This window comes from Aotus nancymaae, unplaced genomic scaffold (genome assembly GCF_030222135.1).
Source record: "Aotus nancymaae isolate 86718 unplaced genomic scaffold, 86718_ANA_hifiasm-v0.15.2.pri h1tg000011l, whole genome shotgun sequence".
NCBI classification, from domain to species: domain Eukaryota; kingdom Metazoa; phylum Chordata; class Mammalia; order Primates; family Aotidae; genus Aotus; species Aotus nancymaae.
The window spans coordinates 43,954,595-43,972,025 of NW_026988422.1; the positions used below are offsets into that span (position 1 = coordinate 43,954,595).

Here is a 17,431-nt window from a genome sequence, read left to right on the forward strand (position 1 = left end):
GAGATAACTGGGTAATATAACTGTGCTCTTCTCAATTGAAGTTAAAAATGCTACAAATAATTTAACATTTAAATACATTTTTTCCCTATAATTTTCACAGAACTGCTTGGCTGTATATTTAACCTACTGATCAAAAGAATTTCCTCAAGTTTACATTTATAGATGTTTTCAATGAGAGCACATAATTTTCTTCTGCATTCAATAAACATGTAAAAAATATTGATGACTATGGAAAACACCCAAGTAATAACTGCTGCGGTTAAGAATCATCTATGGATACTAAAATTAGTAGATGTCAGTATAAACAGGATATTTTTGCAAGGTCTCTAAGAATTTCCCTACAAGATACTTTTTAATTACAAATAGAAAAAAATAGTAACTGTAAACTGATAAACACTTTAACCAAGTGATCAAATTTAATATCACTAAAAATAAGATATATCAATATCCTGATATGATACACTGATAAGGGCACAAAATCATTCTGTAGTATTCCTGCCAAAATTACCACACGATCATGAGAATAATAATGATCTAATCATGAGAAAACATCAGACAAACCCAAACTAAGGGACATTCTACAATATAATTGGCCAATAAGTCGCTAAAAGGAGCAACGACATTGCATGACAAGGACTGAAGAAGTTATATTGGAGAAAACTAAGAGACATGACAACTAAGTAATATACAGGATATTGGATTGGAACTAGAACCAGAAAAAGGGCATTAGTGGGAAAACTGCTGAAATTCAAATAAAGTCTATAGCTTAGTTAACAGTTGATTGTTAATTGCTTAGTTTAAATAATTGCTATGTTATATAAAATGCTATGTAAAATGTTAACATTAGGAAAAGCTGGGTGAGGAAATCACTATTTTTAAAACTTTTCTGCATGTTCAAAATTATTTCTTTAAAAATGAGAATTTAAATTTTGAAATATAAATTACTGATGATGTTCCTGATCCACGTTGTCATTTTACTGGTGTAGAAGCAAAACTATCAGGGAGTAAGCCCAACCACCACTTTACTTTACACATTCTTCACGAATTCTGGCAAGTCTTAGGAAATCTTCTGTATTTTATTTTCATATCACAATCTAAAAGTAATATGAATTAGTTTACTTTAAAAACACACATTCCTTTTATAAGTAAGAACTTAACTCATTTTGAAGCCATCATATCTTGAAAATAACTAAATGGGAATTTTTGTAAGAAAATCACTTTATTCAGGCAATTAGAATGAGTGTAACAATACAATAAAAACTGTACAATTATGAAATTATTTATTACATTAGGACCACTATATTTATTGTTCCAAATTTTTACTACTTAGTTGAACTAAAAATTTACAAAGTAGTCCTAAAACATAAAATAAACTGTTTTATCTAGAAAGATGGGAAATTACTTACAGATAGTCAGAAGTATAAATTGTGGAAGAGAGAGCCAATTACCTCCTGGGCTTGTTCTGTCATTCTTCCTTAGTAAAAGAACTCTGATTATTAGGTAGGAATAGTGCTTCTCTTGCACTATTATAAATGTGGCCCTTTGTTTTGGCAAATGACTTATATGTGGTAGTGTTGTATGGAAACTTCCTGAAGTCTTTTTAAAAGGAAAGGAAGAAAATACTGTAGCTTGGAACAAGATCATGATGAAGAAAGTCCACCAGGAGGAAAAAGACCTTAGAGATGATGGCATAATAAATGGGACTGTCCCACCAGTCCATAGAACTGCCATACTGACCCTGGAATAATTAACTTATATGGCAAGAAATAAATTTGTATCTTGTTAAATCATTTCGCTATTACATGAAGTACAACCTAATCCTAACTGATACAGGAACATTCCCAGAAAAGAGATGTGAAGGACTTTTATACCAAAATTATAGCAGAAAGATATAACTTAATGAGAAATAAAAAAGCAAAGAACAAAAGAAGATTTTATGGAAAAGCATAAACTGGACAATGGTAAAATGAAAGCAGCAATTGGTTCTGAATGAGACATAAAAGAAAGTCACCGCAAGTGGTTTAATGTCAGTATAAAAAGGGGGTCATGCAAGAATAAACTCTAGAATTTGAAGCTTTTAAAAACATTAAGATGAAAAAGGACTCATACTTAAATTCACTAATCATTAGCATCTGAGAAAATAACTGTGCCTCAAAATACCTTGGCTAAAAATTGTTAGCAGAATGTATCACTCAGTGGTTTTGGTTGCAAGCAAAATTACTCTGGATATAGCACATAGGATAGTTTACAGAACAGAAAGGCCGAGAAACCAGGCTCTTCGAATGAGAACGAGGGGAGCATGGTGGCCAAAACCACAGGTAGTGTCATGTCACAGGATCACCTTAATTATGTTGCCAGTGCCACACTGCTGCCCAAACATAGATGCCACTAGATGGATGCAATAAGGCCCTGATGTTCCTGCTGCAATCAAAATGAATTCTAAAGATTCCTGCTTTTTTGCTTCCCATGTTCTACACTGAAAGGCCCAGGAAAAAGATGGCTAAACTTAGATTGCCCACCAGAACTTTAGTTATTAAAGAAAAGTATATGTACTTTTTAACATCTGTAACCTGTAATGAGAGATGTGGCCTGTCTTCCCACCAAGGCTCTCACAGTGGCAAATTCCACAAAGGACAGGGATTCAAATGCTGCACAGCCAAAAACAGACAAATATGCAGTACATTGAATAATTTTAAATGAACAGGAACATTGATTTTTAAGGTATCTAGAATTTTTTAAAAACTTGCTTCGCTATAAAAGCGGGGAAACACTGGTATAATAGACTATGGGAATTGTTCTTTTTTTTTGCCTAATTTTCCCACCCCCTTTTCTTCAGAGTCCTTTGGGAAATTCCTCCTCCATGCATTAGTGTTGGGGCTGCTAATCAAGGAGTAGGCACACAGAACCTGAAATTGAGATTTGGACATTGGTAGAGCATTCTTTGGTTTATTTCCTCTGTTGCAATTGCTTAACTGGAAGATTTGAGTCTGTCTGGCAGCCATTTGTCTGCCACTAGGAGAGACTCTAAAAGAATAAAGCGATGCAAACAAAGAGTTGGAGAGAATCTTGACAGCAGTATTTGAGGCTTCAGATGCACTCTTTCCATAAGATGCACTCTTGCACTTCCCAATTACATGGGCCAATAAATCCTTTTTGGAGGAGTTGAATTTCTGTCACTTGAAACCAAGTACTCTGACTTTGTGCAATGCATAAGATCTAGAAGATAATAAGGTCAGTATCATTTGAGTCCCGCAATTACAAATATTTGAAAAAATACAGTTCAACATAAGAGTGGGATAGGAAGGATATCTGGACAACAATTCATAAAGTAGATTATTTTTTAAAGTAAAGACAATGCAACCTCTCTTAGAATCAAAGGAACAATGGCTTGAGAAAAGAGCTGTGAAGTTAACAATTCCTTGAGAATATAAAAAACATCAAAAGCAGGAGTAAAAGACATAGATATAAAGTACAGCAGAGGAAATTCATGTTTAAGAATTTCCTTTACCACTAAAGAACTTATCAATATAACAAAACTATCTTTACCCCCAAAATGATTGAAATATATTTTAAAATTAAAAAATAAAACTTTCCTAATAGAGAAGAAATAATTGAATGTTATAGAGCATTTTTTTAAAAGGTTAGAATTTAGCCTGCTTGAGTTAATATAAAGCCTAAATAATACTGTAATGAAGTCAAAGGATCCATTATAAAAAATCTCTCATTACCTATCTATATACTCTTAACTGAACCTGTGATGTCTTACCTCTAAAGCAAGTGTGATGGTTAATATTGTCAACTTGATTAGGGATGCAAAGTATTGTTCTTAAGTGTGTCTGTGAGGGTGTTACCAAAGGAAATTTACATTTGAGTTAGTGGACTGGGAGAGGAAGACTCACCCTCAGTCTGGGTGGGCACCATCTAATAAGCTGTCAGAGCGACTAGACTGGCTGAGTCTTCGTACCTTCATCTCTTTCCTGTGCTACAGCTTCCTGACCTCAAACGTCAGACTCCAAGTTCTTCAGCTTTTGGATTCTTGGACTTATGCCAGTGGTTTGTCAGGGGCTCTCAGGCCTTCAGCCACAGACTGAAGACTGCACAGTCGGCTTCCCTACTTTTGAGGTTTTGGGACTCCGACTGGCTTCCTTGCTCCTCAGCTTGCAGACAGCCTATTGTGGGACTTCACCTTGTGATCTTGTCAGTTAACACTCCTTAATAAACTCCCTTTCATATATACATCTATCCTATTACTCCTGGCCCTCTAGAGAACTCTAATACAGCAAGCATCTCTTTCACCTCTAAAATTGTAACAACTTTCAAAATTCATTTCAGTCTGACAATTACATTTTTTGCTACTATCTACAGTCATAAGCTTACACAAAAACAGGCAGGAGAAATACTGAAGCAAAACATTTCACATCAGACATTTCAGTAATACAGAATATAATTCAGTGATATTTATCTTTGGAATTCTTTTTGAAACTGCCTTATACATTTCATTTTTGGTCATTGTACTATATTCTTACTCTATAAATTAGCCCCCTTTTCAACTTCTGATACATATATAGAAAACCACCCACAGCTACTATTTTAAAAATTTTATTACATCAAAATACACAAAACATAAAATCTACCATTTTAACCTTCAATTTTTAAATTGTGGTAAAATACACATAAAATTTACCATCTCAACTATTGTTAAGTGTACAGTTTAGTGGCATTAAGTACATTCACATTGGTATGCAACCATCACTAATACCCATATCCAGGCCTCTTTTTATCTTGCAAAACTGAACTCTGTACCCATTAAACAATAACTCCCATCCTTCCTCCCCCAAGTCTCTGGCAACCACCATTTTAACTTCTGTCTTTATGAATCTGACTACTCTAGATAGATCATATAAGTGTAATCATACAATATTTGTACAATAATTTTGTGAATAGCTTATTTCACTTAGAATAATGTCTTCAAGGTTCATCCAGGGCTGAGCACAGTGGCTCTTGCCTATAACACCAAGACTTTGCAAGGCTGAGGTAGGAGGATTGCTTGAGCCCAGGAGTTCAAGACCAGCCTAGGCAACATAATGAGACTCCATCTTTAAAAAAAATAAAATAAAAAAACCATCAATCTCAGCAAACTGACACAAGAACAGAAAACCAAATACTGCATGTTCTCACTCATAAGTGGATGCTGAAAATTGAGAATACATGGACACAAGGAAGGGAACATCACACACTGGGGCCTGTCGCGGGATGGGGGGCTAGGGGAGGGATTAGCAGGGGGTGGGGGGGATAGGGAGGGATAGCATTAGGAGAAATACCTAATGTAGATGATGGGGTAATGGATGTAGCAAACCACCATGGCACATATATACCTACATAACAAACCTGCATGTCCTGCATAGGTACCCCAGAACTTAAAGTATATTAAAAAAAAAAAATTACCCGGGCATGGAGGTGCATGCCTGTAGTCCCAGCTACTCAATAGACCAAGATGGGAGGATTGCTTGAGCCCAGGAGGTCGAGGCTGCAGTGAGCATCCTGCCACTGCACTCCAGCCTAGGTGACAGAGCAAGACCCTGTCTCAAAAAGCAAAAAAAAGAGTTTATCATCCATGTTGCAACATGTGTCAGAACTTCTTCCTTCCTTCTTAAGGCTAAATAATATTCCATTGTATGTATATACATTTTGCATATCCATTCATCTGTTTATGAATACTTGGTTTACTTCTACCACTTGGCTATAGTGAATAATGCTGCTATGAAAATGGGCATACAATATCTGTTAGAGTCCCTACTTTTAATTCTTTTGGGTATCTTAGAAGTGGAACTGCTGGATCATATGGTAATTCTATGTTTAACAATTTCAAGAGCCATCATATTGTTTTCCACAGCAGCTACACCATTTTACATTCTCATCAGCAATGCATAAAGGTTGTATGTTATTAAGGACTTTTATACATTAAAATATTTTATGAATCATTGTTAAATAGTACACGATATTTCAAAAACACAATGAGATGATCATCTGAAACACCTCCATGTGAATACAACTACCATTTTGTAAAATTCCAAGTTTTCTCATTTGTATATTTTTATAAAATTTCAATACTTTATATAATTTTGATTTTCTTCATATTAAATATCTAACCATTTTCCATGGCATTACAAAGCTATTATAATTATCATCCTAATGTTCATGTTTTAGTCAACCAAGGGGAAATACTATAATTTTCTTTGTCATTGAACTTTGGAACATTCAAGTTGCTTCCAATTTTCCAATATTAGAAATATGCAATAAATACATATATATATATAAATCCTTTTCTTCTTTTGAATCATTTGCACAAGAAAGTATTAATCAGTTAAAAGTATGCACATTTTTAGAGTTGCTGATAAATATGATTAAATTTCTTTTCAAAGTGATCATATAGATTTGTATTACCTTCAGCACTCACACCAGTGGGGCCCATAACAGGAGGTACTGGTACTCTTTCACCACTAGTCCTTTAACAAATTGTCTACCACCTAGTAAACACAAAATAAATGTTCACTAATTGAATTCATAAGTGAATAAATGAGAATGACATTTAACTGAATCCTCACCATCTCTGAATATTATTTTGTTTGCTAGTTTAAGACAGCCAGTACATTTTAGGCTATTTTAAAACTATTTAAAACAATTAAAAATTTGGCCTTTGAATTAGAAGGTCCATAAAAAATGAATTTCCTTCCCAGCATAAAGGTATTTCTTGGTAGTTAAATATTTTCCTATACATTGCCAAGTGTAATGTAATTTCATTCTATTATAATTTTTCTTTCTTAACATAAGATATTATTATGGGAGCACTTTCCTAACTTGCCAGGTTTTGCCATATCAGGTAAACATAACCTCTATTTAGCATTTATATATAAGAAAATGAATTGCATCAGCCATACTCAACTCATAATAACGGAAATGCAATTGGTTCTAAATTTTTCTTATTTTGTTCATTTCTTTTTATTATGAATTTTCTATCCATTAAGCTGAAGGCTCTTTAATCTTTCTTTTTCATCTCTGTCTGCCAAATTGATTAGCATAAAATTTGGCACATAGTAGGCATCAATAAATATTTCAGGCATATTTATTATGCTCTATGGTTGATTTTTGTTTGATCTAATTGAGAATAATTTTCAAGAATCATGATAAAAATAAATTATATATGCATTAAAATACATATTACAAGGATTCCTCTTTATGTTAACATAGTAGAATAAAATTAGCAGATAAAAAGGAAGCCTGAAACTATCCTGATAGTCAATGTAGTATTCAATTCTTTACAGATTGTAAATTATAATGGTAATGGTGCTAGAACTATCAAATTTTTCCCAAAGCAATCTTCAAGGGTAATCAACATAGACAACCACTCTTTTCATTTCTATAGCAGTAAGAAAATTTTAAGCAGTATCTTTTGATTGGAGTTGTCTTGAAAATTGCTTAGTCGGAGGCCTTATTTTAAAATGCAACAAGCCTCAAATATTAAATGTAATTTGCCATGCAGCCTAGAGAAAGAACGAAGCATTTGGTACATTTTTCCTAATTGTTTCTGATTGCTGCCTTTATCTTCAAAATCACCTTCGAGGGCTTCAACATCTTTGACTACTACTTTTAATCAAAACGAGACTAAATACAAAATAATTTGACTATTACATAGAAGAAATCCTCATCATAATAACTGGCTTTAACATTTTTACTTAACCTACCTTAGAGAAAGAGCCCTCAGAAGGTAAACTGTTGGTACTTAATGAATACTGATTAAGGTGACACATCACCTGATGCTAATATTAACAGAAATCACTGTCCCAGGAAAGTGGTCAATACTGAAGTAAACAGAGTTAGTTTTCTAATGATAATCATGTTTTGTTTAGGTTTGCTTAGCATAAAGCTCACTCTTACGTTTAAGTATGTTATTTGAAAAATTTATGCACTTTAAAAAATGTATTTGCATACAAAATGAAATTGTATAGGCTATTTTCACCAAAGCATAAATTTAACAGAAAAATAATATAGTAGCAGAAATATAGTTATATGGAAATTTGGATACAGCCTGATCTCTTAATATTACCAAGGAGGAAACTTAAACCTAGAGATTGACTTGCCCAACATAAAATTATCAAGTTTCTTGCAGAGCTCAAATGGTAATTCAGATCTCATTATTTCTTGTTAAATATGCTTTCCATCATCTTATGAACATCATTATCTCTTTTTTTTTTTTTTGAGACATAGTCTTACTCCGTCACCAGGCGCCAGGCTGGAGTGCAGTGGCGCGACCTTGGCTCACTGCAACCTCCGCCTCCCGGGTTCAAGCAATTCTTCTGCCTCAGCCTCCCGAGTAGCTGGGACTACAGGCGCGCGCCACCAAGCCCAGCTAATTTTTTTGTAGTTTTAGTAGAGACGGGGTTTCACCATGTTGGCCAGGATGGTCTCAATCTCTTGACCTTGTGATCCGCCCGCCTTGGCCTCCCAAAGTGCTGGGACTACAGGCATGAGCCACCGGGCCCGGCCCATCTGTTTTCTTAAACAGTTATCGAGTTCATGCTTTGATGAGGAATGAGGAAAATAACTGGTCTAGTAAATGGAGATCATGCAGAATACAATGTATTTTGCAGTTCTCTGGTAGAGCTACTTTTGCTTCTGAAAGGAATCATTCCATTCTCTTTGGATGGAGGCATCAGTGGATGGGGTATTTGTGATATAACCAAAAGGAAGGGAAATGGGCTTCAGGCCTTCCTTGTTCTTAAAGATTGTTTACTGACTTATAAAGCAAATACTATTCATTCTGTGCATCAGAAGAAAAAGGAATTAAAAATTCTAGAAGAGTCCACACTATATTCAGGTTAGTACTTTTAAGATGTATTGTAGTTTTAAAGAATTTATACATTGGGGAAAGAAGGCAAACATAAATAAATCTTTTCATAAGAGTAAATATAACTTTTGGGTTTTCAAAGTCCACTGTTGTAGCCCAGAGTACATTTGGGAATATGAATGACATAGGAACAAGTTGCCCAGGGATACTGAATTGTAAAATTCAGGGTGTATGCTTCTACATGAATTTGACCACTCAGAATAAAAAACTCATTGAATTTTTGCAGTACATAGTATGGGGAAGTGTTTTGGTTTTATTAGGCAGGGCATACATGCTCTTAAAGCTTTCCTCTAAAATTTTATTATTTTCATTATTATGATACCAGGAGAAAAATTATAAGGGAAAAAATTCACAGGGAAAATAATCCACAGGCTAGTTATATATAAAAGTCACAAATAAAAACAATCCACTGTTTCTTGCTACATGGTTATCTCTACAAGTATATGCATCTCTTTTGTGCATACTGCTCTTTAAAAGTGTATCAATTTTCTACCAGTTACAAAGTTTTGTAGGAGTAAAATTTCTAGGTAAAAACATGAATCAGATATCTCACTTGGAATTCACAAATAATGGAATTTTAAAAATTCAGTAGGATTAATAATTATTCTAATATTTATTTCTATACACTGATCTTAATTTAAACTAAGAGTCTAAAACACAGCTCTGGCAAAATAAAAATTTTTTAAAGTACCAGCATAAATGTTATTAAAATAATTACACTTTTAAATTATATTGTTAATAACAAACCACATCTAAAAATTTCTTATGGTAATACTTAGCCATTGCTGATTCGACAAAATAGAATGTATTTTATTTTGCATGTTATATGTAACATATACTTTACATATGTACATATACTTTACATATACATATCTGTATATATACACTAATATATTTTTACACATATGCTAAAATTTATATTTTACATACAACATTTGAAAAAAGCTAATAAGCTTGAGAATGTATATATAAATTCAGTAAATGTTCTCATTTACTGTATAAAATGAACTAATTTTAAGGATTTCAAAAGATGACCTATTGATCTAATACTGCAGTGGTCTAGTATCTAAACACTGTATGATTATCAAAGCTCAAAATTTACCAATATACCAAATAAATCATAGTAATTTTCAACTGTAATACAACTCAAAAAAATATATAGGATTTCTCTTCCTATGAAAGCATCAATAGTTTAATTTCTTTATTCAGAAAAACAATATTTTCCAAATATATTCTAGATGCAGGCACTATTATAAAAACAAAAATCTACTACACCTTTATACCAGTTATACAATGGCTAAATCATTTAATGGCTTGGTGAGTTTTTTGCAGGGTAGGAATATTTCAGCCAATTTTTTTGTTTTCAATTTCATTATTTTATAAAGATTATAAAATATATATTATTTAAAAAATTTATTAACAGCACAAAACAGCAATAAGGTAAAAAGTAAAAGTTCCCCTTCCGATCAAACCCTAGTTAATCTCTTGAGGCTAACATCTGTCTGTTTCTTAAGTAGCCTTCAGAAATATGCATATACAAACATGCTCATGTTTACATCCAGTTTAACATAAAATCTTACTGTGCAAACTATAATTTTTTAATGTTACTTAATGTAAGTTGGGCATCTTTGCATAGATGTACATGCTGATAAATCTCCTTTTTACATAATGTATTTAACCAGTCCCCTATTGAAGACTGTTTTATGCTTTTTTGATATTATAAATTTTCTAATACAAATACTTGTAACAGCAAAAACACAAAACAGTCATCAATAAGGAATAGGTTCAATAAATTTAAATGAAATTCTGTGTCAAGGAGAACTGCATTTTAATTTTGTTAAACAGAGACAAGCTAAGTTTTAAAAATGTACTTCTAATCTACCATCCCAGCAAAACTGGTTTTTGTTATTTTATGCATAAATTTTATTTGCTAAATGTGGTTTTATTTCCTGTAAATAATTATTTAATATGAGTAATCTCTAGTTTTTGTGTTTTTAAATATACTAACCTAAAGAGCATCACAATGTAAACCATAAGAAGTAATTGCAACAAATGTGAAGTTTTCCACTCAACAGTATAAGGCTGGAAAGATTGCAGGAAGGTCTACAGGCTTTCCTCCAGCACTAGGCAAATTACACCTATTTCCCCCACTCTTATGTAATCACAACTTTCCTACCAAGTAGAAATTCTCTCAGTTAACTTGCACAGGGCACTTCCACTTATATATTTATTTTAAAGGAAAGTGAAGGTAATGTTCACAAGATTCTAAATGGTTAGTACATTTATAAACAGAACTTGGCAGGCAAATGCCAGGAAAAAGGGCATCTACTTGAGGTTGCTAACTTCAGTTATAGCTTTAGAAATTAATAAAGCATCATATCCTTGGTCACTGTCAGTAGAAAAGGTTAGCTGATGCTCCAATCAAGCTGGGATAAAGACTATGAAATCTGCATCATCAACTATCAATTATGTTCGCCAAAATAAAGGAGAATCATTGTACTTAATTCAGATGTGTGTAATTTAATTTTTATAAAATCAAATCGTTAAGTATGCCTGTGGATGGTGTATGGCAGACACACCTGACAGCAAAACTTAAGAATATCCTGAGAAGGACCCTGTATGCAGACACAGCTCAATGAAGGTTCCTTCATCCCAGTATGGCCAACCCAGAGAGGCATCCTTATCCATGAGGAACATCTGAGCCCCATCCAGTCCTGTGGAACGTGGGCCATACAAGAGATTGAGGCCCTTTGTTTTGGGTTAAATGAAGATTGCCAGATGGAGGTTGCTAGGGGGAGGGTGTTAAGTGTGCCGGATGGAGGTTGCTAGGAGGAAGGTGTTAAGTGAAAACACTATCTAAAATGCATGTTTTTTGCACCTGGTAGCACTTCTGCCCAGCCTGCCACCACTGTACTGCTCTGTATGTAAGTTCCCTTCAATAAACCCTGTATCTCATTTGCTGGCTCTAGGTCTCTTTTTGGCCTCTTGAACCTGGTGCCATCCATACTGAAGTGAATGGGGGTTTGGCACAACAGATGTTTATAGTTTTGTTACCGTTAAAATTTTTACAAAATATAACATAATTTAAAAAATTAAAGTCTAGCCTTTTAAATATTCCAACTTACTGATTTCCAGTCTACCAATAATTCTACTGTGTTCTTTCTTAAACATCTGTGTTTTTAAAACAATTATCCAAAATAAGTTTCCAGTAGTTACTATGTTCCAAAATAATATTAACTGGAACACCTCTAAAATGAAGTCTCATCTGTGAAGTTATTGATGTAGACTAATAATGAAATTTAAAAGCTATACAAGAAAAACTAAAAATTCTTTATCATAACCAAAATTTGAAACTATCCTTTTATCATACACTCCCCATCGTAATTACTGTAAATTTTTCAGAACTGGTATTTAAAAGAAATATATCTTATATTAAAGCTTAGACTAACCAATGGCAAAGCTATGATTACATTATATATTATTTGATGTTCTATTTATGAATATTTATGGGATATGAAAGTTTCTATATTAAAGGAAGTTTCAATAGGAAATGTAATTATCAGGCACTCCCTCTCTTCAATATTCTTATAATTCATAACTTGCCCAACCCAAATCTCACAAACATGCTGATACACTCTAAAATTTCTACCCACCACATGCCCTTTCAGATGATCTTTGATGCATATCATGATCTATGATATATAGTGACTTTCATTAAGCCATATAAGTCAATCTTATTTTATAGTCCTTTTCTTCTTGGGTTTTCTTCTTGTCCCATTAAGATCTAAACCTGGGCATTCTCTTCCAATCTTCTTACTTCAACTAGCTTAAAAAAAAAAAAGAATCATAGAATATTCTGTGTCTTAACTTCTCTCCCAAGGTCAATATGTAATATAGGTCCAATTCTGTATTTCCAACTGGGCATAGGCACCTGAATCCCATCAGTCCCTTAAACACAGGTCTCAAAGTAGATTCATTACATTTCTTCCCAAACCTATTATTCCTCCTGTGCTTCTTTAAAGGCACCTGAAACTGTGAGCCTAATTTTGCTTCCTCTTTAGCACAAACCTGGTGCTGCAGCTCTGCATTATTTTCAGAGACCTCTGGCCAGCAGTCTCTGGGAATGGGGCAGAGTGAGGGTTTATGGTGTGTTTGTTTTACTTTTCAGCAAGAGAAGTAACTTGCGTATGAACTGAAAACGGGCATTACTATTACACAGTAACATGTATGTCATGATAATGCCTGGCTAAACATCTTCTCTGGCTGAAGCAGGCAGTGGCAGATTTTTCACAATTTGTTTCATTTTATGTGAATCGTCAGGGTAGAAAAAATACATGAATTTTGAAGACATACAGATATGAACTCAACTCCAGATGTCATCACTTATTTTACTTTTCTCAAGCTCAGATTCCTTACATTTGAAATAATAAGCTACCTCATAAGGTTAAGACTAAATGAGGTACACAAAGTACTGATTCTATATATGCTCTAAATATGTGTTGAATGAATTAATGAATAAATGTTCCCCTACCTGAATTACCTTCTCTCTCAGCTAACTTTTTTTTTTTTTGGAGACAAGGTCTCACTCTGTTGTCCAGGCTGGAGTGCAGTGGTGCTATTTTGGCTCACTGCCATGACTTCTCACCTCAGCCTCCGAGTAGCTGGGACTTCAGGTGCACACCACCACACCCGGCTAATTTTTTGAATCTTTTGTAGAGACAGGGTTTCACCATATTGCCTAGGCTGACCTTGAACTCACAGGCTCAAGTGATCCTCCTACCTCAGGCTTCAAAGTGCTAGGATTGCAGACATGAGCCACCATGCCTGGCCCACCTAACGTCTACTTGCCCTTTAAAACTGGATTGCAACCATCCTTCATTTCCTCAGAATTATGTGTCCCATTTCTGTTTCTGAAGCTCAGCGCATACCTGTTTATCACACACACTGTAATTACTGATGTCCTTGTTGTTCAAGTTAAGTCTTTGATGTCCAAGTTATATTTTGGGAAATTCCTTAAGGATCATGTTTTATTTGACTTTATATATGCAGCAATTAGTGTAGTTCCTGACAAATAGGAACCACTATTCCCTTCACTATTTCAATAAATGTTGATTGAATATTTTACACACAGATAACCATATGCTCTACTAATTTTATTCTAAGAAAGTGCAATGTTCAAATATATTTGAAACACAGTAGATATTTCAACAATTAAAATGTTAACTCTGGTTGCAACATAGGTAATGCCCACGAGAAGAACAAGCATAAATACAGGTTCTCTATATAAAGATAATAGCTTATCCATACTAAGCGTAAGCTGTGCCATTTAATCTGCTAAGCAAATTACAATTATTTGATTTAATACAATGACATAACTCTCTGTGGGTTAAGTTCTACTATTTGCCTCATTTTAAAAGATATGGGGAAACTGAGCACTACAGAAATTACATAACCTCAAGATCACACAAGTAGTGAGCAGCTGTGTCAGGGTTTCAACCCTCTACTCTTAACCACAGGAAACTCAGACTTCTTAGCGGTAACTGAAGCTTCCAAGATGCTTACTGTGGTACTCTGATCCACGATGAGTGAGCTTCAGTGAGAAACACTATAGATGCACCAACCGCACATTTTCCCATATTCTATCATGTCGTGAAGACACCGAACTGTGAAAGGATCTATCTGCAATTTATGTCCTTGAAGACAAGTATATGTACATCCGGGGGTTTTCTTCCACACACTTTCAACAAACGACACTTTCCCTCTGGACAGAATATCTTTAAAATAAATAAATAAATAAAGCTTTGGCTTTCTTTTAATATTAACACAGTAATTTTTTTTCTGTTATGACCTGAAAACCTAAATACTTAAATGCAAATTCATAATTCCCAGGATGGCCAAGAGCCAAGAATTAAAAAGTTTTTAAAGCCGCATTTATAGTTTTAAGGTATGGAGATCCAAACGAGATAGTCCACAAGTCAGTTAGGACTCTCAAGTGTGCAGAACTGCTAGGGTATCAATCACGTGGGGGAATTGCGGGTACCTTGGTATCGACAAATTAGCTTCAAAGTTCCCTTAGGCGAGCCTCTAAATCAGTTGAGAGCAGTCATTGTTAACGCTCTCTGTCTTGAGGACTCCCAATTGGTATCTGGAACCTGTCCAGAACTTGGGTTGGGGGGGTGTTAAATTTCGTGGAGAATAGGGGAGGTGAGCGCTGGACACATGGATAACTTTTTAACTAGCATTAATTGGGTCTATGCGGCCAGCCTGTAAAGATTCCCGCCACACTAATAACAATCAGCCATAGCCTTTTCATTGGAACGCCAGATCTCTGCCTTGTTTGATATCTTAACACGTTTCTATGATGGACATTTTGGTTCCTTGTATTTTAAAACGCAGCCACAAATTGGGGCAATAGCAATCACGTATATGCACTCCCCAATCGTCCAAGCCGACTAGGGTGCACGAAGTATCACCCAAAAACATTCATTACCGTCGGAGTGTTGAGTGGTGACGGTCGGTGAGATTATTGGAAGTCGCGGGACCGAGAGCGGTTGGAGCACTGTCACACCCCTCCACCTGCATTAAGACAACCTGACACGACCTTCGGTGAACTGATGCGCAAAATGGCGGTTGCACGTCTGTCTCCTGCGGGCGCACAATCCTGAAGAAGGACGTCACGTCACCAGGGCAACGACGCTCTTGCGTAACGACTCGGCCCAGGGGAAAGTTCAGGGTTGGCGCTGCGTCTTCGCCTTCGCCGCTGCCGCTTTTCCTAGGCCCGGTGCTAGACCAGAGCAGGAGCGACTCCCATAGCCCCTGGCCAGGAAAATGTTGGACTAGGCCTGGCGCGAACGGAGGGCGCTGGTTCTCTGCTTCCGCGAGGCCCAGCCTGCTGTACTGCAGGGCCCGTCTCCAGAGCGAGCACAGCTGGAACAGCGGGGCCAGCCGGGCGCCGGGCCCAGTCCCCGAGCGCGCACGCGCGCTGTTCAGCTTCGGGTGGAGGCCGGAGTTGACGTTAGCCATGGAAACCGAGAGCTGGCCCGCGCGGGGCCACTGTGAGCTCGTTGTTCTGCCGCCTTAGCTTCTCTGCTTCTGCGCTCGGGCGATAGCTAACCTCCCCGCGGGAGCGTCCAGCCCGGGTTTACCTGCAAAAATGCAGTTTCCGGGATGCCTTCGCGTCTCCTCTTCCCTCGGGTGATTTGAGGTACGTTCGATGTCTGACGCCCACCTCGGGACCTCTTCGGTGCCGTAATGTCCAAGACTATGCAGAGAGCCAAGTTGTTCTTGCAGCTTTTATTGCCACAAAAACCTGTGCAGAGAGCCAAGTTCTTGCAGCTTTCATTGCCACGTTTTTCGTTACAAAACCTTTAAGTGCAGTTATTGCACTTTAAGACGTAATATGAATTCAGTCCTTAGAGTAATTCAGTGTGATTTTAACTTTCCTTCGAAAGAGTACTTTAGCCTATTGAATTGTAACATTTTGTTTCTAAGAGACTCGTACGAACTGGGAAATTGCCCTTTGACCCTTGATTTGAAGGTTGGCCATGTTACCCCAATAAAGGTTACCCGTTTTGTCCCTTAGATAAAACTGCACTGTCTCCTTAATCTCCAGCTAAACCTCTTTTGTCGTTTTGTTACTCGTGGCCCCCTAAACTTGAAGAGCTCCTTCCCCACTGATCTCGATCTCTGTCCCCACAACCTCTTGTCTGTCCAGGACCAGAATTTACTCCTGTGAATCGGAAGTTGTTTTTCATGTAGCCATCATTTTTCACTTATTCATTTTTTACTATTTTTAGGTATTTCTTTTCTTCATTAAATAATTTCTGCAGTTAGGGCAAAGACTATCCATGTTGTTTGGTATCCACCGCCACTCACGCCAAATCCGCAAACCTTTAGCATAGCATCCAGTTCAGATATTACTATTTTACTAATTTAACTGTTTGAAACACCTGTTGGCTGCTCCTAAATTTCCTACCTAAAGGGCTGCCTTCCAGTTATTATCTGTTGTGGAAAATACCAGTCAGGGAACCTTTTCTTTTTCATTTTTAAGAGCTTTACTGAGATATAATTCACATTCAGTACAGTTCACCCATTTACAGAATTGTGCAACCTTGACTACAGTCAATTTTAGAACATTTTCATCACCCCAAAAAGAACCCTTTACCTTTCAGCAATCACCACCTCCCTCCCCCCATTATCCTTACTCCACCAGCCATAAGCAACCACTAATCTGTTTTCTGTCCCCATAAATTTGCTTATTTTGGACATTTAACATAGATAGGATAATACAATATGTGGCCTTTTGTAATGGGCTTTCACTTAGTGTGTTTTCAAGGTTCAGCGATGTTGTAGCATGTGTGAGTACTTCATTCCTTTTTATAGTCTAATTCCATTGTGTGGCTATATCACATTTTATTTATCCAGTCATTGATGGACACTTGGATTTTCCATTTTTTGGTTATTAGTATTTCTGCTATCAATGTTTTGTCTACAGATTTTTGTGTAGATATACATGTTTTTACTTCT

The 17,431-nt window shown here is 35.9% G+C and overlaps 3 protein-coding genes across 8 annotated transcripts in view; 2 read left to right on the forward strand and 1 right to left on the reverse strand.

Annotated features, from left to right (window-relative positions):
* Positions 1–17,431, forward strand: part of LRRC9 (leucine rich repeat containing 9) — a 186,305-nt gene that overhangs the window by 150,774 nt on the left and 18,100 nt on the right. The window lies entirely within an intron of this gene.
* On the reverse strand, positions 1,207–15,928 carry LOC135274203 (uncharacterized). Its single transcript, XM_064374525.1, has 3 exons — positions 15,396–15,928; positions 5,446–5,579; positions 1,207–3,216 (listed from the first exon to the last, which is right to left on the reverse strand). Exons 1-3 carry the CDS (start codon positions 15,926–15,928, stop codon positions 3,131–3,133), a joined length of 753 nt encoding a protein of 250 aa, XP_064230595.1. The 3' UTR covers positions 1,207–3,130.
* Positions 15,889–17,431, forward strand: part of PCNX4 (pecanex 4) — a 98,097-nt gene continuing 96,554 nt past the window's right edge. For 5 of the 6 annotated variants that reach the window (XM_064374903.1, XM_064374901.1, XM_064374897.1 and 2 more), the window contains exon 1: positions 15,889–16,109. The gene's annotated coding sequence lies outside the window, so the exon portion shown is untranslated. The remainder of the gene's footprint in view (positions 16,110–17,431) is intronic. The other variant, XM_064374900.1, reaches the window with a different exon arrangement.

Coding starts and splice junctions, on each gene's coding strand:
- LOC135274203 (XM_064374525.1), bottom strand. CDS start 15,928: ATGGCTAACGTCAACTCCGGCCTCCACCCGAAGCTGAACAGCGCGCGT. Junction 5,580..15,395: donor CACCACTCAACACTCCGACG/GTAATGAATGTT, acceptor TTTTTGAGACAG/GGTCTTGCTCTGTCACCTAG. Junction 3,217..5,445: donor GCATGCACCTCCATGCCCGG/GTAATTTTTTTT, acceptor ATTATCTTCTAG/ATCTTATGCATTGCACAAAG.